The sequence below is a fragment of the Lissotriton vulgaris genome, chromosome 11 (genome assembly GCF_964263255.1).
Source record: "Lissotriton vulgaris chromosome 11, aLisVul1.2, whole genome shotgun sequence".
Classification (NCBI taxonomy): Eukaryota; Metazoa; Chordata; class Amphibia; order Caudata; family Salamandridae; genus Lissotriton; species Lissotriton vulgaris.
The window spans coordinates 1,069,693,973-1,069,720,968 of NC_141699.1; the positions used below are offsets into that span (position 1 = coordinate 1,069,693,973).

Genomic DNA, 26,996 nt, shown 5'->3' on the forward strand with positions numbered 1-26,996 from the left:
CAGCCCCCACTCTGCATGCTTTGAGGGCCTTAAAAAAGAGCCTAATCTGCCCTCCCAGGAGCCCTCTTTCCTACAATAATGCCCCTGTCAAGGACACATCTGAATACAAAATGTATATAGTAAATGTGGGATATTTGTAAAGCGCACTGTTACTCTAACCGAGTGTCCTGGCGCTGCAGACCGCTGGGGAACCCGTCCTGGTTTTCCCTTTCTGGGTATCTCCAGGGTGAAACCAGGCATCCCCGGCGTCTGTGGGGGCCGTTGTAGAGATGAGGCAAGCTAATGCCCAGAGTTACCGAGTGTGTTCCCAGGTTAGAGTAGACACTGAGGCGAGAATTATTGAGTCCGTTAACACCTGGTCCATGACCCTGCCGCGTCGGGAATTGAACCCTGGTCCCGGGCCGTTCTCTGCTTACAGGTCTGCCGCCTCTAACCAGTGAGCCACACCTCTCCAGTGCTTACTATTCCTATGTGGGGCACTGAGGCGCTTGCCTACTTGGGGAGAGTGCTACAGCATGTATGTAGGGTGTGTGTTTAGAAGGATGTAATCATTATTTTGATCCTGTGTTGGAAGTATTTCCGTGTCATGCATGAGGATCACTGATCCAGTGGAACCAATGCATCTCCCCTCCTGCGGAGCGCAACCATGAGCCGTACCGATGCATTGCCGCTGCTGAGTGGGTCAATACCACCGCAAAGACCCGCATCACAGCGCATCACTCCATCAGAACTGCCGCTGCGTGATGCGTCTTTGACACTGTCCCTAGCATCCCTTGTCAACGGCAACCTTGACGACGACACCAGACTCCGCATTGCAGCCTCGCAGCTCCTCAGAACTGATGCACCACCCAGGCTGCACGATGCATACTTTACACCGGCCTTTTTCATCTTAAGTCCTTGTCGACGGGATCCTCGATGACCACGCAGGACCTTGCACCACAACCTCGCCGCCCCTCAGAACCGACGCATCGCTTTGGCTTGACACAGATCCCGCAATGTTCCAAATACCAAGATTAAAGGCAACTTGTTCAGCTGGTCTAAATGTATCCCCGTAGCAGGACTGCGCTCTGTCGCGGTCAACCTTAACTTGTGACTTTGTCCTGCTCCGGCACAACTAGATATCCACAGTTGACCTTTTCTGGTGCTATTTTTACTAAAATCTTTCAGATTGCATATCTCCGGTTCTACTGATTATATTTTTGTTGTTTTGGTCTTGTTTTATTTATTTAAAACATTACTCTATTTTTTCTAACTTGGTGTGGGATCCTTTTTGTGTGATATTTTTCACTTTATTACTGTTAGAAGTGTTGCACAAATACTTCACACATTGCCTCTAAGTTAAGCCTGACTGCTCTGGGCCAGGCTACTAGAGGGCCTTGCACAGGTTAATTTAGGGCTGGCTTGTGCCTCAACCTGGCAAGGATTGAGGCTGTTGCTTGACCTGGGCTCACACCTCAGTCAATCAACAACCCAATTTCTTACAATATGTATTATACCATTACTGCTCAACCACATGGACTATTGCGCAGGTTCACATGCCAACCTCGTTGCCAATGTTATCTGTAAAGGGCAAGGAAATGTACATAAGGCACACTCTCTTGTTACTCTCAATAGATTTATTTAAGTGTTCAGCACAATAAAGGGTACATCTTCCCTGTACAATCTGTCACCACCGTATACATCCCAAGAGTGACTCACTCACCAGCACGCCACATGTGTATATTTAAAAAAGTGCACTTTTTATTCAAAGCATTCAAAGCATCGATGGTGATGGCCTGTTATAGATGTGGCGCAGAGGCCAGAGCGGATGACTCCGGAGCGCAGGACTCACGGTTCGATCCCTGTCGCTGGCGGCAGCACAGCTCAGCATCATGTGACTATGGACAATAGCTCACTTAATCTCCCGACGGCCCTCTAGCTCCTGGATAACCCTAGGGGTGATATGTTCACGCTTTACAAATGTGAATTTATTTAGTTAATTTAAAGGGCCACAGAGGTGAGCAGTGAATCAGAACAGCGGTGGGTTCATTTGGCTTAAACTGAATGAGTGCCCTAACAAAGTCCAAGCTCATTAGAGGGATGAGTGACCGAAATGTTGTGCCGTTTGAGAATGTAGTGTTTGGTTGGTGAGTATCTGATCAGTGTCTAAAGGAGCCAGCACTGTATCTGGTCGCTTTGATAAACAGTTGGAGGCCAAGACTGGACAAGCTAAGGTTACCAGATGACTCCATGCCATCAGAGACATTTTGTTCCAGTCAGAGTCTTTGCTTTGACCTATCACTGCTTTCGAGTTCAATGGCTTTCATCAGAATGAAACCAGCCTACAACTCCCAGAAGGCATTTGCTTTATTGGAAGAACAGCCCAGGACTGACAATTGGTGCCTCTGATGACATGAAGTCATCGGGTAATCTTAAACAAATTGTGCTATCTGGGACGATAGACATGAGTGAACTGATATTTTAAACTGTTACGTACTGCATTGTATTGTCATTGCATTTATAAAGCTTTTACAATCCCTGACTAGACGCTGAAGCGCTTTGTAGCAAGAAGCACGCTGCTCCCGAGCCCAGGGTTAGTGGTTAATCCATTGGTTTTTAACAGTTGTTGCTTAATCTTGTGCTCTCAAATGAATATTTCGTGCATTATCTCAGTTTCCTTGTAGTAATGACATTACTAGCGGTTAGGTGCGATCATTGGGGGGTGGGAGCCCCGGGGAGGAGACGTCCTGGTAGGTCATGGAAGCAGGAAGGTTTCGAGGTTCCCTGGAGGAAGGCGGGGTTCAGTTGTCCAGATGGGGCTGACTGCGGTCTCTTATTGCAGTCAGTGCTCAGATCTCTGGAATCTATTCCCGAGGTATGTGGGGCGGCCCTGCAAGGCTTTGAAAGAAGCTCTGTCTGATCTGGAGCCAGCAGCCCTATGGCAGACTTGCCGGCTTTCTGGGAACACAGTCTGGCTCCAGAGTCCTGTATTTTGTGGCTATAGTATACATTTTCCGGCGTAGTGAGTGGGGCCTGGCCAAAGATTTGAGCTCCATCGACTGCCTGTTACGTGAGCGTTTCTTGGATGTGAAATTAAGAAACCACCTTAGTATGAGGAAGAACAGCAAGATAGTGTGTTTTAATGCTTCAAATAATTCCAGCCACTGGGAATTACCACTGGCCTCATGCCCATTCTTCATTGCTATTGCCCGCCATTCTACCTCAGGTAGAGAGCAGCCATATGCAAATTAGCCCTGGTCATGCTCCAATTAGACCAGCCCAGACCGAAATGCCAGGCCACGTTCCGTCTAGACCAGAACACGAGCAATCCCAGACTTGTGTCTGTCTTGTTGGGAGTCATGAGTGAGGCAGTGGAGTAGTGTGTCGTACAGTGGAGTGTTGCGGAGTGACATAAAGCAATGTGGAGTAAAATGTTGTGGAGTAGAGTAGTGTGGAATGGAGAGGCACGGTAGAATAAAGTGTTGTAGGGTGGAGGGGTGTAGAGTGAAGTACAGTGGGGTGGCATAAAGTGGAGTAGAGTGTTGTACAGTGGAGTGGTATGTAGTAGAGTGTTATAGAATGGAGGTTGTAGAGTGGAGTGGTGTAGAGTGGCGTAAATTGGAGGGTCGTAAAGTGGAATGGAGTGGATGATGATTTCCACTGAGCAGCTCTTTCTGTCACGATCGCGACCGAAGGAACTACAATTCCTGGCACGCCCTGGGCCGAAAACTACAGTTCCCGTGATCCTTCGCGTCACAACGCGATCGCACGAGAACCCATTAAAGACAGCCGGCTGCTGATGGCGGTTCGGGAATTCCTCCAGAGTTTTTGATAGCGGCGTTTGGAATACTTGGTGTGTCTGGTGCGGTAAGGGTGCCTGGCACCATAGCGCGATTCAGCGGGATCGCTGAGTTCTTTGTTTGTTATTCGTTTTGGTCAACTCGGTAACGACTGTTACCGTGGAGTAGGTTGTGTGACAATTTTGACTTTGGATTTGGCCCGGTTGGCATTTTCGGCCAACGGAGATTACCCTGACGGGGTTTCGTGGTGTGCTGGGCGCACATTACCTGTTGTGGTCATTCACCTCACATACTTTGGATTATACCCTTGAACCCATCTAAGAAGCATTATTTGGGCTGGTAATTGAACTAAAGTACCAAGGGTCTTCGCATGTTTCTTTTTCCTAGAAGCGGATATTACAAAAGGTGGCAGTGTATATTGCATTGTGTATAGGTGCTAACTATTGTATTTACCTCTTCCACTTAACAGGGGTATTCTAGAGGTGTATGGTTGCACTCTTCCCCTGTGATGCACTGTTAGAGGAATACTTAGGTAGGTTCTTCCCTATGTGATGTATGTATAGAGAGACGCTGAAAGGAGTGCATAATTATTATAGTGCTATTACTTGCTTTTGTATTGTTATAGTTACCCGCAACAATTCCTACGCTGCCAGATACCTCTACACATCTAGAAGAGTTATATTTTCCTTTACAGGTATAACTCTTATAAGGTAGTTTGATATCTACTGTCAGTTCTGATTGATGCAAACATAGTCTTATGTGTGTGCTCTGTTTATGTCTTACAGATCTCCCTCCCTGCTGTCCCCTTCCTTTCCTTCCCTGATTCTTTCATCTTTTTCCCCTCGCTTGATCCTTTCAATGCTCTGTGCCATTACGGCTAGTCAGGCGTTGACTCGATCTAGAGGTGGGCATACTATTCCACAAACCGATCCTGAGGACGTTATCATAACAGAATTCCCGACCTACAAATATTAGTCCTCCTGGTCGGGTAGTGCAAGTATGGCCACATTGGAAGATGTGATAGAGACTCTGGGAAACATGAAGGGGTTTCTTGGAGTCCTATGCATGTCCCTTCTTTAAGTGGTGGAATGAATAGGGTAACAAATCATTTGTTTGTGTCCATTGCGTTACTGCTGGCCGGTGAATCTGTAGTCACTTCAGCTATGGTTGACTCAGGGGCAACTGGTATGTTCATTGATCTACCGGAAGCCCAACGCATGGGATTAACTCTAGTGCAGAAAGAGAGGCCTGAAGACGTGTATGCTGTGGATGGGAGGAAGCTTAGTATGGGTCCCATTAGCTATGACACAGAAGAAATTGAGGTGTTACTAGGGGACACACACTCTGAGTTTCTTGCATTTAGTGTTATCAGGGCTCCTCAATATGGTTTGATCTTTGGCTTACCTTGGCTGGAAAAACACAACCCTAGTATAAATTGGGACACCAGAACCGTTCATATGGGTTCAGAGTATTGCTTGAATCATTGTCATAAGGGAGCTATGAAACCCGCTCAAGCCTTGTCTGGTGGGTCTTGTATTGCCACGGCCGCAGAAAAATGTGTTCAACTTCCTGCGGTGTATCAGTCCTTTGGCAAGGTGTTCAATGAGGCACAGGCTGAGGAACTCCCCCCTCATAGGCAGTATGACTGCCAGATCGATTTGGTCCCGGGAGCTGCGGTACCTTGTGGGCGGATTTATGCTCTCACGGAGCCTGAGAACTTGCACCTTTGTGAGTACTTGGACAAACTATTGGGGCTGGGTTTCATACGTCCATCTAAATCTCCAGCAGCCTCGCCACTTTTCTTCATCCCGAAAGCTAATGGTGAGCTACGCGCATGTGTGGACTTTACGGCATTAAATGCCATCACTGTGAAAAATAGGTATCCTCTTCCCTTGATCAGTGTTTTGTTGGAACAAGTGAAAAAAGCTGCGGTGTTCACAAAACTTGATCTGAAAGGGGCCTACCATTTGGTCCGCCTGCGTAGCGGGGATGAATGGAAGACCGCATTCAAGACTCGCTATGGGCTATTCGAGTACAGAGTGATGCCCTTCGGACTCTGTAACGCCCCAGCGGCCTTTCAATTCTTTCTAAATGACGTTTTTCGTGAAATCTTGGACCGGTATGTGATCGTCTACATAGACGATATCCTGGTCTACTCGGACTCTGAGGATCTGCACAGTCAGCATGTGGCAAACGTGCTCACCATTTTGCAGGCAAACAATCTTTACTGCAAACTCAGTAAATGTGACTTTCATGTTCGTAATGTAGAATTTCTGGGGGTAATGCTGAGTCCTGATGGCCATGAGATGGCGGAAAGGAAGGTAGCGGCTGTTCGGAATTGGCCTGTTCCCTGTAATGTCCGTGATGTACAATGTTTCTTTGGATTTGCCAATTTTTATAGGCGTTTCATCAATCAGTTCTCCCGGTTGGTGGCGCCTATCACTCAGCTGTTGAGGAAAGCGAGCGTGTTTGTATGGTCTGCGGACGCTCAAGCTGCTTTCACTGCTCTCAAAGACGCTTTTGTGTCAGCCCCGGTATTGGCCCATCCGGATCCTGAGAGACCTTATGTTGTGGAGGCGGATGCTTCGGATGTGGCGATTGGGGCAATCTTGTCTCAACGCCATGCAGATACGGGTCAGCTACATCCGGTGGCGTATATGTCGCGTAAACTGAATCCTGCCGAGAGGAACTATCACATTGCTGAGAAAGAGCTTCTGGCCATTCGGGACTCATTTCAGGAATGGCGGCATTTCCCCATGGGAGCCCGTCATGTGGTGACGGTCTACTCCGATCATCGGAATTTACAGTTTATGTCTGCCGCTCGTCATCTCACGCCTAGGCAGCTCAGGTGGATGATGTTTTTCTCTGGCTTTAATTTTGTCTTCACGTTCCGCCCAGGTGCGGACAATCGGAAGGCGGACGCTCTAACTCGCCAGTCGACGGTCACCCTGTGTGGGGAGAGGGACATGGCTAGTATTGTGGAGCCAGACAGAGTGGTATGTGCTATGCAGCCTGATACGTTCCTGAGGGATGTCAAGAAGGGTGTTGACTCCTTCGTTTGGAGGACATGGCTTGGTAGACACCCGGAATGGAAGTTGCATGGGGGCCTGCCAATGTTTAATAACAGGTTGTTGGTGCCTTCATTGGCCTTGAGGAAGCGAGTCTACGTTTGGTGCCATGAGTCACCGTGTGCGGGTCACCTGGGGTATGCCAAAACCCTGGAGCGTGTGCTGCGGCAGTTTCGGTGTCCTTCTGTGAGACCTGATGTTGGGCGATGGGTGTCCGCCTGTGCGCAATGTGCAAGCATGAAATCCGACCACTCACGGCCACAGGGCTTGCTGCAGCCTCTCCCTACTCCCTCGATCCCTTGGGATCGGATATTGGTGGACTTCATTGTGGGTCTGCCTGCTGACCGGGGATGTACGGCAATAAAGGTGGTGGTCGACTACCTGTCTAAGATGGGGCCTTTTGTGGCCTGCAAGCAGGTGCCTTCGGCGGGTCAATTGGCTATTCTACTCATGGTCAACGTGGTTTGGTTACATGGATTACCGAGTGTAATAGTCTCAGACCGAGGCTCACAGTTCACCGCCCGTTTTGGAAGAAATGGTGTTCTTCATTACATATTGAAACTGCCCTTTCCACGAGTTTTCACCCGCCAACAGACGGCCAAACTGAGCGGTTGACTCAGACTCTTAAGCAGTATTTGAGGTGCTATGTGGATAACAGTAAGGAGAACTGGGTGGACTACTTGTGGTTGGCTGAAGTGGCTTACAACAGTGCCACTCACAGTTCTACCAAGAATACACCTTTCTACTGTTTGTATGGCAGACACCCCCGGTTTCTTCCCTTTGTACACCCGAAAGCTGATTCTCTCCTTCCGGAGGTGGCGCAAAGAGTGGAACACATCAAAGAAACGTTGTCCAAAGCACAGGATCAGTTGCAGGCGGTGAAACACAGGTACAAGGCTGCTGCTGATGAGCATCGGAGACAAGGTCCGTTGTACTGCAAGGGTGATGAGGTGTGGTTATCCACGAGGAACCTACGCTTCAGGAAACACAGTGTTTTCAACCCTCTGTACATTGGGCCTTATACTGTGTTGAAACGCGTGAACCCGGTTGCGGTGAAGCTGAAGCTCCCTTCCCATTTACGCATTCATCCGGTGTTTCACGTCTCAATGTTGAAACCTTCACGCTCGAAGGGCAAGCAACGTCCTCCTCCTCTGTTGGTACAGGGATAACTGGAGTATGAGGTTAGACGAATATTGGATTCCAAGCATCGGAGGAGTAAGTTGTGGTATGTGGTGTCATGGAAGGGGTATGGGCCCGAAGAAAACTCGTGGGAACCTGCTCTGGGGATTCATGCCCCGGTTTTGGTCTCGGCCTTCCATACGAGATGCCCCTCTAAACCTGGTCCGTGATCTCCTCTGTTGAAAGGGGGGATGTACTGTCACGATAACCCATTAAAGACAGCCGGCGGCTGATGGCGGTGTCGGGAATTCCTCCAGAGTTTTTGATAGCGGCGTTTGGAATACTTGGTGTGTCTGGTGCGGTAAGGGTGCCTGGCACCATAGCGCAATTCAGCGGGATCGCTGAGTTCTTTGTTTGTTATTCGTTTTGGTCTACTCGGTAACGGCTGTTACTGTGGAGTAGGTTGTGTGACAATTTTGACTTTGGATTTGGCCCGGTTGGCATTGTCGGCCAACGGAGATTACCCTGACGGGGTTTCGTGGTGTGCTGGGCGCACATTACCTGTTGTGGTCATTCACCTCACATACTTTGGATTATACCCTTGAACCCATCTAAGAAGCATTATTTGGGCTGGTAATTGAACTAAAGTACCAAGGGTCTTCGCATGTTTCTTTTTCCTAGAAGTGGATATTACAAAAGGTGGCAGTGTATATTGCATTGTGTATAGGTGCTAACTATTGTATTTACCTCTTCCACTTAACAGGGGTATTCTAGAGGTGTATGGTTGCACTCTTCCCCTGTGATGCACTGTTAGAGGAATACTTAGGTAGGTTCTTCCCTATGTGATGTATGTATAGAGAGACACTGAAAGGAGTGCATAATTATTATAGTGCTGTTACTTGCTTTTGTATTGTTATAGTTACCCGCAACAATTCCTACGCTGCCAGATACCTCTACACATCTAGAAGAGTTATATTTTCCTTCACAGGTATAACTCTTATAAGGTAGTTTGATATCTACTGTCAGTTCTGAATGATGCAAACATAGTCTTATGTGTGTGCTCTGTTTATGTCTTACAGATCTCCCTCCCTGCTGTCCCCTTCCTTTCCTTCTCTGATTCTTTCATCTTTTTCCCCTCGCTTGATCCTTTCAATGCTCTGTGCCATTACGGCTATTCAGGCGTTGACTCGATCTAGAGGTGGGCATACTATTCCACAAACCGATCCTGAGGACGTTATCATAACACTTCCACACCTGCCTGCTGTTAAAACACATATCAACAAACCTGGTGACTTTGGTAAAGCCACTTTAAGTGGCTTGTAATGAAAATGCAAGCCCGGCTTTGTGGCTTTGCCATTGCTTATTTATTAATGTATTGTTTGTTATTTGCAGAGAACAAATAATGCTGGCCCAAACAAACTTCACGGGATTTAACAAACTAAACAAACATATAAAACATAAAATCCTCAATCATATACAATCAATTAAAAATAAACCACCTAAAATAATGGAATATATAGGACAGATAACTAAAATACAAAGTAACTTAAATACATAACCTCGATCACTATACCTTGCACCTAATAAACCATACATGATTATAGTAAGAAATGAAAGTACTTGCACAAGAATTAAGAGTAGTCAACTCTTCAATTTTCTCTAGGTATATCTGATACATTTTATTTTTGTGTTGTTTTGACATTCCCGCTTCCTAATGGATTTACTCATATGGTCTGGTGTGCAGACAAAATATTGATTTGGAAATTTGGAACTACAGAAATATCTAATCCTAAATATTGTCAGTAACAAATATCGACAACAAGAATATCGTGATCAAGAATATTGATTTGAAGGTAAGAAAAAAAGCGTTTTAAAAAAATATAGAAATCAATAATATCGTTTGCAAAAATATAGTTGTTTAAAATATTGATTTTAAAAAAAATTAGTTTTATGTATTTTAGTATATCTTTCAAATGTATGTGAGGACTTTTTTTGTATAAGTATTGTTTATGGTTTTTAATATATGTGTTACATTTTTAGCAGGTATCAATTTTAATTACATTTTTCGTTTTTTAGTTCCGTAGTGGGTTTATAGGGGTATAGGGTGGGAAGTAATTTAATTATAATAAATGAATGATATTTATTTATTTATTAATATTTATGTAATTGAGATTTTATAGTGTAACTTTGGGTAGTAATTTATTTATAATTTGTTGTTATTATTAATTTTATATGGGAATTGTGTATTAAATTTTAGGTGGGGGTTGTGGGGTTTATAGAGGTAAAGGGTGGGAAGTAATTTATTTTTAATGAATAATTAGTTGTTAATGAATATGTAAATGAAAAGTAAATATGGATATTGTTTAATTTTAGGTGCAGGTTTATTTATTTATTTATAAAGTTTTATATAGCGCGAACTTGTAGGGTTTATAGGGGTAAAGGGTGGGGAGTAATTTATTTTTAGTTAATTAATATTTAATTAATTGAAAATTAAATATGGGAATTGTGTAATTCATTTTAGGTCTGGGTTGTGGGGTATATAGAGGTAAAGAGTGGGAAGTTAATACATTAATATGTGTTTTATTTTGTTTTTTAATTAGGTACATTTATTTCATTGATAATTATGTTAATTATGGAAGTACATTTTATTTTTAATTTAGGTGTGGGCTGTAAACTGTGTGGTGTTATAGGGTAGGGTGTAAATAAAATAAATGTATGTAATGTTTTTCTTTATAAATAATTTGTAACTAAAATAATGTTTGTTTGAAAAATATTTTTATATTTTATTTCATATAATATTTGTAGGTATTTGTGATATGTATTTAACACTATAATATGTTTTTGTATTTATAAGGACCTAGACAGATTTCATAATTTGCACCTCTCCATAGTAGGACGCACCAATATCGTTAAGGTGATTCTTCTCCCAAAATTTCTTTATTTATTCAGGGCCATCCCAATGCTGTTTGAAGCGAATGGGTTCAAGGTTCTAGAACATATAATAAACAGATTTGTGTGGGCGCACAGTAAGACCAGAAGAGTGCTGAGATTTATGGCACTCCCTAGGGATAGAGGTGGGTGGGACTTACGCGATTTGAGGCTGTACTACTGGGCAGCTGCTCTACAATATATGACTGGCTTTTTGGGGGGAGCAGAGATGGAAGGGCAGGACGAGATAGGAACATTAGCCATCTACGCTTTAGTTTTAGGTGCAGATGCGGAGAACCTCTTTCAGAAATTTACTGATCACAGTTCTTTTAAAAGGACCAAATTTAAATCGGTAATAGCAGCACATAATACCTGGAAGGCGTTTACGAAAATGTTTGGCCTAGGGAGATACAATGCATACACCAGACTGAGTAATAATTGTACACTCCCTGGTGATATATTTGCAGATGCTGTGTTTACAGAATGGGGAAGACACGGGATTACCAAGATGGGAGATATGATGGGGGCACAGGGAATGATGCAATTCACTGGTATTCAGACAATATATGGTTTAGATTCAAGACACTTTAAAACATTTTTGCAAATCAGAAGTTTTATGTTGACAAAAAAGGGAGGGCCAGCGGGATTTGGGAGCAATTCAATTTTGGACATTATTCAGGATGGTGCACAATTAAAAGATTCTATGCCGAACTGATAGAACATAACATGGATGACCTTGAGAAGTATGATGATAAATGGGTACAGAAGTTAGGTATAGAAAAGGAATGTTTTCGTATGTCACTTGATATGGGGCAGAAAGTTTTGTGTTCGGCAGTACTCCAAGCGCAACATTATAAAACATTATATTCACTGTATCACACACCTTCCAGGATAGCGCAATGGGGAGGGGTAGCTGGTATTACCAGCCCCAGGTGTGACAGTTCTGAGGCAGATCTAGTGCACATGTTCGCTACTTGTACTCATTTACTAACAACACAAGATGAAATTGAGCTATTTCTTAAAAGGTCACTAAGAATAGAGATTAACTTAACACCGGCAGTAGCTCTGCTCGGGGTTGATGATACTGATAGGCAGACACAATATGGGTACTTCATCTTTGTAGCTATGGCTGTACTGAGGTTGTGTATTGCTTCAGCATGGCTGGACCGTTTACCACCGACCTTTCATCAATGGTTAGCCAAATTATTAGCAGCTTATAATCTTGAGAAAGCAATATATGCAAGGAGGGGCAAAATAGGAAAGAAATTAGGAATACAAATATGGGAACCCATACATAGATGGAAGGAAGGAGATCCTAGGTAGTATCAAGATGGAATAAATGTGAGAGAAACATTATGTATGTATAGAACTCTGTGTCTAGGTTTTGAAACTGTTTTTCTTGATTTTATTTAATATTTCGTGTACTTTATGTTTTGCAATATTCCTGTATCTCATTAACAAATTTATGTGCCCTGTACAACAAAAAAAGGGGAAAAAACTTTAATAAAAATATTTAAAATTAAAACATTTATATATATATTTTATTATTTTGTTTTTTAAATATTTTTTGTTTTTAATTGAATTGACTGTAGTGGGAATAGTAATTTTATCCCTCCACAATCCAACACTTTCCCTACTGTTACACTCACTGGAGTGGGAAAAGTAATTTTTACCCCTCCGCTACTCAAAACTTTCCCTATTGTTGCGCTCATTGGAGTGGGAAAAGTAATTTTTACCCCTCCGCTATCCAACACTTTCCCTACTGTTGAACTCATTGGAGTGGGAATAGTAATTTTTACCCCTCCACTATTCAACATTTTCCCTATGTTGCATGCTTTGGAGTGGGAATAGTAAATGTTATCCCTCCGCTATCCAACACTTTCCCTACTGTTGCACCCACTGGAGTGGGAATAGTAGGTTTTACCCCTCCGCTATCCAACCTTTTCCCCACTGTTGCATTGACTGGAGTGGGATATTTAAGTTTAAATATTTTTGAATAGTTGAATGTTTTAATTAATAATAGAATGTTTTTTTAACATCATTTTTATGTTATTGGTATATGTATATATATATATATTTGTTACATTTTTATATATTTTGTTAAATTATAAAATACATTAATAGTTTATTAGTTATTTTACAGTAAATATATATAATAGCTATATATGTGTTTAACTTTTTTAAGTTAAGTGTTTTATTTTTGTTAAAATGTATATTCAATCTATTTATGTATTTATTTATTTTGAAAACTTTTATTAGTCTTGCAATCAATTACAGGTACGGGCCTACAACCTTCTCGGCCGGCCGCGAAACAGAGTAAAAGTATAGCAATCAATGCGGAGAGTCAGAACAATTCAAAAATCGGGACGATACGTATACCAGGAGACAACTCGTGGGCAAACGATCAGGTCCAAAGTCAGGATTACAGAGGTTCATTTTTTAAATATAAAGTACTGTAAAAGTGCCATACAATCACACGTGGTCCTGCAATACAGCGCGCAAATCAGGATATCTACAATTAGTATAAATACAGACGAAGTAGGTAAGGCACACAAATCAGGAGAAACGTAGGCACAAATCCGGTGGGTAGCAAACCCTAACCCCACCTCTCAAAACAATACACGTTACAGGAACCATGAATGAAGACGACACTATAGAAAAAGAAAAAAGACTAAAGGGCCATGGAAACAAGAACGAGCAAACCCCGCCCCCCTACCCCCACCCTGCACACCCGCGGAAGGCCAAGGCCTACCCCCCCCAGCTGCGTGCCTGTTGCCCTATTGGAACCCGAAATTTAGAAAAGAAAAAGAGAAAAGACAAGAAGCATAGGTGGAGCAGGGCCCTCAAAGTCGCCGCCCCGCCCCGCCCATCACCCCTGCACATGGGGAAGATCCAGAAGCAGAATAGAGTATCATGGAGAACATCAAGTACCAATTACATCAGTAATACAATCCCAATGCAACACACCCAAAGCACCGTCAGTTAACGCGAGGGCCACCGAAACCTAAAATGCATCATCCCTGGCCCCGCCTAGCAACAGAACCACCAAATGACCCCTTGACAATCAATATACAGTACTTTTTGGAGGATCTGGAGGATCCAAGCGAATCAGGCCCGAACAACACCAAGAAAAAATCCAGCAGTTCGAGTCCATTGGGACGCGTGCAGCCGACATCCAAGGGCGTCGGTACCAAGCCCGCGGGTGTCACAAAGTTCAAGCACAACAATACCTTCCATGAAGAGGAAATCTCACAGTCCGGCAAGTGCCGCGGTGTTGTCGGGACGGCCCGGGAAGAAGAACAGCGTCGCGTCCCTAGACTCAAGCTAAGCACGCGTCCCAAAGAGTCACTCACTCGCACAACCGCACTGTCCGGGGAGGACGAAGTAACCAGGTCCCTCGGCAGTTCCCAAAACCCAGGCGGGGCCAGAGTCCTCCCCAAGGAAGTAGATACGGGCACGTCGGCACTCCATTGGAATCGGACCACGTCCTTACAGGGCGGTGAAACCAATCTATTTATTTTAATTAAGTTCATTATTTGCTAAATGTAACATGTATTATTTTATATATATATATATATATATATATATATATATATATATATATTATATATTAAACGATTTTTGCAGCATCTACATTTATGTCATCGATATTTTTCCCCCAATATTTTTGTAGTTGCCTTTATAAATATAGGATGTCGTTATTTATGTCATCGATATTTATGACTCAGTATTGTGGTATGGCGATGTTTCGGGAGTCGATATTTTGTCAGTGAACAATATGGACTTACCCATACCGGTCATGGTCTCATGTAACACGTCTGCAACTATGTACAGCTTCTGGGAGAAATACTGCTCTTGTTCTCTGTAACCAATAATAAAATAGACATTTTGTTCCATACAGAGATTTGTGGCGGCAAATGCTTTTCAACGCAATACTTTGGGACCCAAAGATGAAATATCGTTGTATCCATATCGAAGGGGCTCATTACGATGGCGGAACGATTGCCACCGCCGGCGGTGGCGATCGTTCCACCATCACAATGAGATTTACCCACCGCCATAAAGTCCGTCCGGCGCTTTACTGCCGGTGGCAATCGTAACGATTGCCTGCCGGGCAGAGCAGGGCCACTAATATGGTGGCGGTGCCTAGCAGGCACCGTCCACCATATTAGGATATGGGAAATGTAAGGCCTTTCCGCTGGCGGGGATTGGGTCTAGAGGCCTGTTGCAGGCTCCCCTTGCGTCTGGGGGAGGTGGGGTGTACTTGGGGGGGTACCTATGGTACCCACATCTCACTGCACCAAAAGGCAGGCACTGTGTGGTGCCTGCCATGTGGTGCAGTGAAATGCTAGACATGCGATTTTAAATTGCAGAATGTGACCGCATTGGTGGCGGTCGCATCCTAATTCGTGGTGCGGAAACGCCACATATCTGGCCCGGTCCAAGCACCGCAGGGATGGCAGGCGGACTCAGGTCCCCTGCCATCCTAATGAGCCCCTTAGTTTGGTGTTATCCTGAATGTTAAATGTGTTATATTTAAATAAGCATTTTTGGCACTACTACACATTTTAAGGGCACAGAATATGGAAGGGGGGTAGTTTTTTTTATAGTTTTCTACAAGCCTGAGGCCATCTAGATTTTAACTAGAAAGTTTGTTTCCTTCTTAGAAAGAAGGAAGGGTAAGGGATAAAAAGAACATGTAAGATTGACCGGAAAGATTGAGCGAAGAAAGGGAAGAGGTAAGGTCAAAGGAAGCGATTTAGATGGCAAATACACTACAGTGGAGGAAGAAGAGTTAGGACAGAGGACAAAGAGTTAGAGTGATTGAAGAATTGGATAAACCTTTAATGTAAAACAGCAGAAAGGGAAGTGATAAGGTGAACACAAGGTAAAACAGGGAAGAGAAGTAAAGGAGAGATAATATAGAACAGAAGTAACACAGTGTAAATTGATACTTGTATAGCGCACTACTCACCCGCAAGGGTCTCAAGGCGCTTGTATGAATACCGCTGTGGAACCCATCCTGGCTTTCCCTATGAGGCGTCCACTCCTGGGCACCCCCAAGGTGGAGGCCAGGCATCCTTGGCGTTGTGGGGGCCGTTGTGGAGATTAAGCAAGCTATTGCCCAGAGTTGCAGAGTGGGACTCCATGATTGGAATAGGCACCGAGGCGAGAATTATCAGGTCCGTGGAATTTTGAGCCCAAGACCCGCCGAGGTGGGGAATTGAACCCTGGTCCCGGGCTAGACCTCTGCATCAGGGTCTGCCGCTCTAATCATTGAGCCACACTTCTCCACAGTGGGGGTACAACAGAATAGGAAAACAGGAAGAGATTTAAAAGCAAAGATACACCAGGATGATCACAGAGAAAGGAGTGGGAAGGGTATGCCGGAAGGTGAGGTAAGGATTTCTGGATGCAGAAAAATTATCTGCAGATTGTAGAGCATTGTGGCTTTCAGATTGGAATGTTAAGTATGCGATCTGTAGGAGTATTCTACTGACAATCGCTTGATCCTAGTGCAGGCAGGAGTTGAAGATGGTAGGGCTGCTAAAATAAAGGGAACTTTTATCTGTGATCACACTCTTCCTTGGTCTGCACACCGATGTTTTTAAAACTTAACAAGTTGCTGGTCCTGAGAAACTCCTCTCTTCCAGGATTCATGTGAATATGCAAGTGGGCGAGGGGTCTGCTCTAGCAGTAAAACACACCTAATAAATAAATAGGATGCCAACTCTGTTTGAGAATGTTTTTCAAAATTTAGTTTTTTTAATGCATTATTTGCAATTTCAAAAGCATTACTTAAAATCTAATTTCAGAAAGATTGTAAAATTGATTCGTATTCAAATTAAACACTTCATAAACCATTTCACCTTTTTAGGAGCATGCCCTTTAACCAGGAGAATTGTCATTTTAAATCACTTGTAACGCAAATGACAACTGAAAATGGACTTCAAAACAAATTTAAAAATGTTAACTTTAAGACACCTCAGTGATGTTCTTGTGATGCACTCCCTCAACCTTCCTAAGTCTGTGTCCCTCCGTACTCTATATTGAGTGGTGTGGTGAGTTGTGTGTCAGAATAGTGCGACAAAAGGAACAAATGATGGGCGGAATGCTGAACAATGCAAACATTCAACCCAGTCTCAAAGATCTGGGTTTAATCTATCGTTATTTTGCTGACCAAGCCACCCCAGTTTGGAAAAAGCCATAAGCAAATCCGTCATGACCCTGTGCCTCATGGGAACAGTCCAGCCTGAACTGCCAAACCTGGTCCTTCCTGGACTGGAAACAAGTATCCGTGGGACGGGGATGCCCAGACATGGGTCCCGTACTCTCCATGCCACTGGAGTCAAGCTAGCATGGCTGATGAGGCTGGAACCCCGAAACCGGTCCTAGGATGCTTGTTTCCAGGCCAGAGAGGATCTGGCTTTGCAGTTCCGGGTAGACTGTTCCCATGGGGAACAGGGTCAAGACTGATTTGCATATGGCTGGGTCTAAACTGGAATGGCATGGGGAGCAAAAAAATATGTATTCAGACCTATATCTCTGTACTTGGGTGAATGTATGACATTGTTAAGCATTCTGTCCATCAATTGTTCTTTTTGCATTTGTCACCCCGAAGGGACGGGTCTGACCCGATGTGGGTCCCATGCATTCCATGCCACTAAAGTGAAGCTAGCCTGGCTGATGAGAGTCAAACCCCCAACATCGGTGCTAGGATGCTTGTTTAAAGTCCAAGGAGTACTTGCTGGCTTAGCTGAACTGTTCCCAGGAGAACAGGGGCAAGAGTGATTTGCATATGGCTCGGTCTAAACTTGGGGAGCAAAAAATCGATGGATATGGGCCCAGATCTCTGTACTGGGATGAATGTATGACATTGTTCAGCATTCTTTCCATCAATTGTTCTTTTTGCATTTATCACTCCGAGTGGGACGTTTATGCCCAGACATGGGTCCTGTTCTCTCCATGCCACTGGAGTTGAGCTAGCCTGGCTGATATGGGGTGAAACACCGAATCCGGTCCTAGGATGCTTGTTTCCAGTCCAGGGAGGACCTGGCTTGACAGTTCGGGGTGGACTGTTCCCATGGGGAACAGGGTCAAGACTGGTTTGCATATGGCTGGGTCTAAACTGGAACGGCATGGGAAGCAAAAAAAAACTGATGGATTTAGGCCCAGATCTCTGTACTGGGGTGAATGTATGACATTGTTCAGCATTCTGCTATCAATTGTTTTTTGCATTTGTCAGAATAGTGTACAGAAATATTGTCTGACATACATATTCGGTCCTAAATACTGGTAACAAAAATATAATCCCCTTGGGCTTAGATTTTCTATTGGTACTCCAGATGGGTGATATTTTTCAAGACAATATTTAGGACTCAATTTCATATGAGACAATAATCTGATACTAGACCAATGTACTGGAAAGGTGTGGTGTACAGTGGTGTTGGATGTGTGTTCTATAGTGTGTGGTATGTTAGGGAATATGTGGTATACAGAGTGGTAGAGTGATATTTTCCCGGGGGTGATGTGTTGGTTGGTGTGATGCAGAGCAACATGATGGTTCAAGATGTTGTGCCATTTGATTGGGTGGGGTAGGCTGTGTAATGTGGTGTAGTGAGAGTTGATGCAGTGTGGTCCATAGTTATGTGTTGTATTGTGAAAGTTGTCGGACATGCAATGTGTTGTTGAGAGATGTGGTGCTCGATGGAATGTCACATTGTATTATGGTCTGGTTAGGCAAGTGTTGTATGGAGTGCAGTAGTGTGACGTTATACCCTATGGTAAGGAGTGCTATCACATTGGTTGTTTGTATTTTGGTGAAATGTGGCGTGCTACATTGAAGTTGAATGTGGTGCAGTTGATTAGATATGTGGTGTAGCATGGTTTGTATAATGTTGGATGGTGTGATGTGGTGTTTTGCAGTCTTGTGTAGTGTACTGCGGCAAGGTGTTCCACAGCTTTAGGGATGTAGTGTGATTTTTTGGTGTGAAGAAATGTGATGTTCTATGATGTGGTAAAGTGTAATGTGATGCTGTCCGGTGTGGTATTTAATGGTGTTTGGTTGTGTAATATCATGTTGATATGGTGAGGTATGGTGTAGTTTTGTGAGGTATATGCTCTACCATGGGGCTCAGCAATTGGTTGGGGTGGAGTGGGACGACATGGTGTGATATGGTGATGGTTATTGTGTGATGAGATGAAGCTTGACAGATGTTCTGAATAGTTACAATGTGATACCTATTTTTGAGTAGAGCACAGCACTAGATTGTTTACAAATGTATCAATTTAATGTACCTTAAAAATAGTAATTAGAGTGTGCCAGGTCATTCCTGACCTGGACTATTCCAAACTGGACATTTGTAGTAGTGTGATGGTTAATTTGGAACATTTGTCCTGGATTTTGGTAGAGAGCTGGCAGTTTTTTGGTGCAAGCTTAGGTGGCCTCGTTGGTAATAACTTGGGCCCTGGCACTTCTTTCTTTTTTATAAACTGCTCGCGGGCCCCCACTGGAGCTTTCACTCACCTATCTTGAGATCAGACTCCTCCTGCGACAGCACGCGCCTGAAGGTTAGAGGAGATGCGTTGCTCCACATCTTGAAGGCAATGGCGAAAGCTTTGTCTGTGTCTTCTCTGTTCAGAGTGCTGGGGTACTGGACGATCCTATAAGTGGATTAGAGATAACAACCAGTCAGGAGTGATAAGGAGTGGCACCCAGCAGTGCTAGATGGTGTAGGAGCAGCAGGCTATAATGAGTGGCAGTGGAAACATGTGGTATGAACACACTTTGTCAGAGTGAAGTTCATTCTACCTTGGGTCCATGAAATCCCAGCTGTGTAGCATATATATCAAGTCTTTGTCACCTAACCTCTGCCAGCCTCAGAAGGGTGGAACTATGTATTGGGTCTTGTATGTATGTATGTTAGTCTTTCAGCCATCTATATTTACTTCTCTTTTGAAATTGAATTTTCCAGCAATGTCTTGTCTTTGCCCTTATCCTTCCACACATTGTATTTCTTCTTATCGCTTTTATTCTATCAAAACGTCTCTCTCCACTGCTATTCTTTCTTTTGCAATATACCCTCTCTTATGACCCTTTAGGACCGTTTACCTTCCTTTTATCTTTTTAGTTCATTTTATTCCTTCTGATTCATCCAATCTTCATCCTCAGCTCTTTTCTTTTCCAATAATTCAATCCCATTTTTCCCCTGCAGTGACCTTCTCTCTCAATCACTTCCAGTGAAAAGACTTACTGTACACATTGGAGGAGACAGATGAAGCTGTTTCTTGACAGAGATATTCTTATTCGGTCTGGCCAGCCCTATGTAATCAACAGAAAATAGATTCTTGAGAAGCAATGCTGAGAGATAGGCTTCGTCTCCCCAATTGTTGATTCAATTCAAGTACAGCATTTGATAGGGCTAAAACTGAGTACACCCACTTAAAAGAGTCATTTTACTACACATTTTGCCTTGTTGGAAGGCTTACGTTTAATCCTGCAAAATTGAGTTGATTATGGAGACAAGCCAAGGATCAAGACTATAGATCTACTTATTAAGACCTGATCTACTTATTATGAAAGTTTACAATGTAGGCAGTAGGCCTAACATTTATTCTAAAATCCTATATATAATCCAATAGATGTTTATGGGTGCATTCACATTACACTCTGCTGTAGCCTGCAAAATGTTGCGTGGAATCTCAGACTACCTTAGTAAGAGTTTTGAAGTTAGTTACCCTTCTGAAAAACGCAGTATATAGAAGATTTGCACTGCGATATTCCATATTAACTCTTCTTAGGAATACGTGTATATTTGTTTGCCAATTGTAACATCAGATGCCGTAGGTCTGATCTGTTTGCTACGAAACGTAATGACAAAGACAGTAGCCCTGGCCTATTAGTTGTGAAAAGCATTTCTTAAAGCCAATAGACCTTAAAGGGTGGATTGGTATTAAACTTGGTAAAGGGTGTAAACACGTAATGTTAGGTTGCATCTCACATATTACCATAGTATTAGAGTATTTTGGTGTTGGTTACCCCATCTGACACACCACTGGGATAAAAGATTTGCACTGTGATACTTTTTGTCTGGCCCTATTATAAAGGGTTGTTTTCTGAACTGTAATATTGTACATATTTGTAATATTAGAATTGTATTTCTGATGATTGCCTTTCAGGAAAGCTTATGGTCACTTCTGTAGGCTTGCACTGGTTATGGTGACAAGGCTATAGGTTTGGGGGGTTCATTGGGGAGGGGCATGTTAAATGTCACAGGTCAGATCTGTGCACTAAGAAAATTTGCAACAAAATGAGTAGGCCTGACATATTTTTTGTGAAAAGCATATGTTAAAGTCAATGGACCATTAATTGTGAATTGCTATTTCCTCGTGTTAAAGCGTGTGGGCAGGTATTTTGTTAAATGGAATCTTACACATTGTCAGGTTTACGGGGCTCAGAAGACAAGAGTTTGATCATCATCATGCTATCAAGAAAAGCAACATGTACTATATGGGGCTCGGAGGGGTTGTGACAGGGCTTTCCAGTTTCTCACACACCAATCATGGTGCTTATGGAGAACAAAAACATGGCACATCTAGGTGCCGTCTAGTGTTTTGGCAAGTCCTCCGACAGAGCATTCCCAGGCTAAGCTTTTTCACTTCTAAGATTTTAGCAATGGCAGCCATTTTTAACATGAGTCATACACTGTGACTTCGCCTGGCGCGTCTGTTAAAGCTTCCCTGTGATTTGCACTATGATAACCGTTGTTAGACCCTCTTAGGAGAACCTGAACGGTTTAGTTGTGTGTCAGCCTCTTGTAATAAAAAAAACTCCTAAACAAATATATAAATTCATATACATACAAAGAAGGCCTTTGGGGCAGTGCTCTTCCGTAATTGGTCCTTTTGAGTGTCTTTTACATTCTGCGTCCACCTATTACTCCATGGTGGAATGGGTCAGCCTATATCAGCCCTTGTCTCTATTGCGTACGGAGCAAAAGCATTCTGAAAAGGAGTGTGCTTTTGTTCCACGGCTGGTTCGGGTAGGCTTATAGTTTTCCATTTTACCCTTTTTAGTCCCCTTTCATTGCTTTACTTTTTAATTTTTGTTTTTCGAGCATTCTATAGCCTCTCAGATAATGCTATGGTGCTGTTCGCTTGCCGCTCATTACATCTGCCGTGTGCCACATCCCTCATGGCCGCTGGTTCTTCACTGGTAGACATCTTGAAATGATTGTTTTTTATTGTTTTATCATTTCAAGATGGCAAATGTGTTGCTTCTAAACTTGAAAGCTATGTTGAAACTTTAAAACAAGAATACATCATTTACAACACCATTGCAAGACGGATGTACTTCAATTTCTTATTGCAAGCATATGCCTCCCACATTTTGGCAGCAGCATTCTTTCTTTTTTTCTACTTTTCATCTTTCATGTGCTTGTTGAGCTTTTGTGTGTGTTTTATTGTGGATGGGTAAGAGAGGGAATTCAAGAATTAGTTCTGAGTAGATGAACGGATTCATGAGTACAAGAATGAGTGAGGATGTACAAATGATGTCTTATTGAGTTCCTAAACTGTCCAATGACTGAAGAGGCATTTGCAGTTATAGGCCAGACCTGCTGAAACTACAGCAGGTCTGCTATCTTCAGATCCATGGTTGCCAAAACATGTGCATGGATGGATAATAAAGAAGGCCTCTGCTGTCCTTGCAGTGCGGGCGAGAGGAACCACGAATGGGATCCATGCTCGGCCCCAGGCCTTTTTTTCATCCATGCTGGAGGCATTTTCAGTGGAATGATAGAGGGCCCTCATCAGATGTTGCAGCAAGGTGGCCAAAGCAATCGTGAGTGCCTACACAAGCGTAATGTTTTGTAAACCTGTGACGTAGTCACCCTAAATGAAATACGGACGCCCACCAAAATATACGCACAGTCTCATCTATTTAGATAAGGCACAGACAGCTTTAGCAGTCTCGACAGCCTCATATGTTGAATGTGTTTCACTTTTTTAGCAATGCCCCGAAACAAAATCTTTCTTGGATTTACAAAGCCTGATTTGTTTGGCTTTGTAAAAAAGGTAATGCAGTGGATTGACCTGGGTGGAGCATGGACAGTCCGGTGCATCCACACCTGCATTTTGACGCAAACCCATATTTACAAAACCTTGTCAGCATAGGTTCACGCCAAAAAGGAGGTGCCTACCCAAGGCTGGCAGACCAAGGGTATCTTTAGGTCTCCTCTTTACTTCCTCCTTGCATGTGAGGTGTGCGCTGGGTTCTGCAGCACACATACCCAGAGGAATAAGACTCAAAGGACAGTTTTTGTGCAAGAAGGGTTCCCTTCCTGACCACAACAAAGCTACATGGTGCGAGGGTGCCTGCATTGTTGCTAGGCAGACACCAGATTGCTAGCGCGTGGAGAAATCAGACTGGCCCCATATCTTTGTAAATATGGAGCAGTTCTGCTCCCTCCCTTTCATGCAACACAACGCAGCAACTTCCCTTGCTGTGCTGCGTTGCTTGAAATCGTGGTGAACCCGGGCCTTAGCTTACAGGCACAAGTGTTGGTTCAATGACAGGATCTATTGACTAATACATTGCAATGCTGTGTAGAGTTAGTGGGTATGGCCCATTGCCTTTTACTGTAGACTAGTGTGTGGGGACTTGCCCATATGGCTTCAATTGTTGTGTAGTAGCAGAAGGTGTGGTCTAATGACTAGAGGAAGTAAGGATGATCTAGGGGCAATATGAATGATTTGGTGCCAGTGAATGGGACCTGGCGGCAGTAAGTATAATCTAGAGGCAAATGGAATGGTTTCCTGACGGGATGTATTGTCTGTTAGCTGTTACTGCGGTTTAGTGGCGATGGGTATGATCTAGCAGCAGCACATTCGGGTGAGTGGTAGTATGTAATATGCTGTGGCAAACAAGAATGGTCTGGTGGCAGTAAATGTTATCTAGTGGCAGTAATTATAGTCTAGAGGCAATAGGTAAGGTCTAGTGACAGCACATATTGTTTGTTAGCAGTTGGTGTGGTTTAGTGTAATGGATATGGCCTAGTGACTGTAGGAATGGTCTAGTAGTATGGCATAGGGGCAGATGTTGTGGTCTAGTGGCAATCAGTCTGGTTTAGTCGGAGAAGATCTTGTCTAATTGCAATAGGTATGATATAGTGTAAGGATGTATGACAGAGTAGCACGCACCATGAGTGGCCTGGTGACACTGAATGTGGTCTAGTGGCCGTAAGTATGATCTAAAGTCCATAGGTATGCTATGCTGGTAGCAGTTGTGGTTGTGTTGGCAATGTATATCATCAGTAGCTATGGCTTAGTAGCTGTACATATGATTTAGTGGTAGTAAGGAATGGTATAGGGTCAGGTGGTGTGGTGTGGTGTTGGTGGCAGTTGGTATGATCTAGTAGCATTAGGTATGTCTACTGTTAGCAAGTATGCACCAGCGGGATTAGGCATGTATGGTCTAGTGGCATTAGGTATGGTCTAGAGGCAGTACGTATGGTCTAGAAGATGGAATGGTTCAGTGAGATTACGTATTGTTTAGTGACAGGTGGTGTGGGTTACTGGCCATTAGTCTGGTTTAGTAGCTGTGGGTATGGTCTAGGACCAATAGGCATGGTCAAGGGACAGTATGTGCAGTCTGTTGCCCGCTGTTGTGGTTTAGTGGCAATAGGTATTTTCGAGTTTTAGAGTTAGGACACAAGATAAAGTGAGGACCACGATCATGGTAGAAGTAAAGGATATGATTGGCTTTGGTCAATGTAGTGGACAATTATATTATGCACATATCTGAGCAATGTAGTGGTAAGTCTATGTTGAAGCTTCCATGTCATAGTAAGTCGATGGAGTGGTATTCCATATGGTAAAATAAAACCAGAATGTAAGACTGGCCAGCGACTTGCCAGGTCAAGTGGTTGTAGATATGATCTAGTGGTATAGTTAGTAATGGTATAGGGGCTGGTAGGGTCTAGTGGTAATCAAGCTGGTTTAGTAGTGGAAGGTCTGGCCTAGTGCCAATAGGTATGGTCAAGTGGCAGGCGGAGTGGTCTAGTAGAATGAATTATGCCCTAGAGGCAGGATCCGTAGAATCAGGGGGGATGTAAAATCTAGTGAATGAAGGTGTGGTCTAGTCGTTGGGAATGTGGTCAGAGCGTGGTACTCATGGTCTGGTGATAGACGTTCTTGTCTAGAGGTGTGCTCCATTTGAAGGTGTTGTCTAGAGGAATGTGGTATGTCTGGTGCAAAGAGGTGTGTTCTACGTGCAAGGGATTTTGTTTGGTGATATGATCCCTTGTCTAGCGGCAGTGGGTATCGAATAATGACTTATGGTGTGATCGGGTGCGTAGTAGGTGCAGTCTGATGTCAGGTGGATTTGTTTAGTGGGCTTTGATTTGGAATAGTTTAAAGAGTTATGATCCCAGTGGCACTAGGCATGGTTGAATGTTAGGAGGTTGCCTATTAACACAAGTGTAAACTAGTTGCAGGTGGTGTGTCTAAAGACATGAAATGTTGTGTAGTGGTAGAAGTAGTGGTCTGTGTGCAATACGTGTGGTCTTGATGTCGAGGGTATAGTTTAATTGCATAAAGCATGATGGCAGAATGTGTGGTCTAATTGTAGGAACTGCTGTATTTTGGCTACAGGTGTGATCTCCCTGCAGGAGATGTGTGGCATTCCTGCAAGATTAAATGGATTTTATGCATGTAACAAGGTAAAGTTTAAGGCACTGCCTTGTGGAAAGAGGTGCGTTCTTCACTCATGAGATTTAAATTACCGGTAGGATTTGTTGTTTAGTGGCAGTATGGATGGTAGAGTGACAGGTCGAATTGTTTTTTTGCTATTTTAAGGCCTAGATGTAGGTAATAGCAATTTACCGAATGGTAAATACCGAATTTTACAGATTCGGTATTCACTATTTGGTAATTGCTATGTAGGTAAAATATTCGGTAAAAATACCGAATCTGTAAGATTCGGTAATTACCGATTCTGTAATTACAGAATCGGTATTTGCCATTGATTCCTATGGGCCTTGAAGCCCATAGGAATCAATGGCAAATACCGATTCTGTAATTACAGAATCGGTAAAATTACCGATTTTGCAAGGGTGACAGGGTGTCACTTTGACACCCTGTTGCACCCCTGTTTCTGGCTTGTGTGCCATGTGACACACAGACATGCCCTTAGGGCATGTCTGTGTGCCACATGGCACAGGTGTACATGCACAGATGTGCATGTACACTGGAAATCGTTATTTACCATGGAATAGTATTCCATGGTAAATAACGATTCGGTAAGGGCCTGTGGCACTGATTACAGTGCCACCTACATCTTGATTTACAGAATCGATAAATTTACCGATTCGGTATTTTACCGATTCTGTATATTTGCCGAATCGGTAAATATACCGATTCTGTAAATTAAATGCCCCCTACATCTCAAAAGCCAAATACCGGTTTGGAAACGGCCGTTTCCGACCGGTATTAAGGCTCCTACATCTGGCCCTTATTTGTTAAAAGCATGGCCTAGGGGCATTAGGCATGGAGGCATGGCCCAGAAACCAGAAGCACGTCTGAGCATCAGAAGGTGCTGCTTTGTATCAGCAGGCATAGCCTAGTGATAGAAAGTATAATCTAGAAGTTTAATTGCAACAGGTGGGTGGAGGAACGTGTTATAGTTTGATCTAAGTACAGGACTGGAGTGATTTGGAAGTAGTATGGCCTATCTGGGGATGAAATGGGCCTCTTGTTGGAAAGGTGGTCAGGTTCTTGGAGTATTGTTGTGGAAGGTGTGGAAAATTACAGAAAATGGGTCTTTGTTTGAGGTGTGCTGACCTTGTTGTAGGACGCGTGGTAGCAGACTGTTCGATTTAGTTCCACAGGGGATGTAGTATAGAGAAATGGAATGTTGAGTAGACCAATGAGCCTTGTAACAGAGGGGAGTCTGGTTAGGGCCCAGAAAGACATGTAGCCGTTGCCATTCCTGTAAAAGAGTTTAGGAATTATAAAAATTCAGGATTTAATTTCAGGCACTGTGAGTTCCAGCACTAGATCAGCCCATCCATACAATGTGCTCTTCTCTTCGTACTCTTATGGT

The 26,996-nt window shown here is 43.5% G+C and overlaps 1 protein-coding gene across 1 annotated transcript in view; it reads right to left on the minus strand.

Annotated features, from left to right (window-relative positions):
- The window catches only part of LOC147684103 (matrix metalloproteinase-23-like), a 90,749-nt gene that overhangs the window by 45,269 nt on the left and 18,484 nt on the right, over positions 1 to 26,996 (minus strand). Inside the window, exon 3 of the mRNA XM_086944459.1 lies at positions 19,422 to 19,558. Coding sequence (XP_086800585.1) covers positions 19,422 to 19,558 — 137 coding nt within the window. The remainder of the gene's footprint in view (positions 1 to 19,421; positions 19,559 to 26,996) is intronic.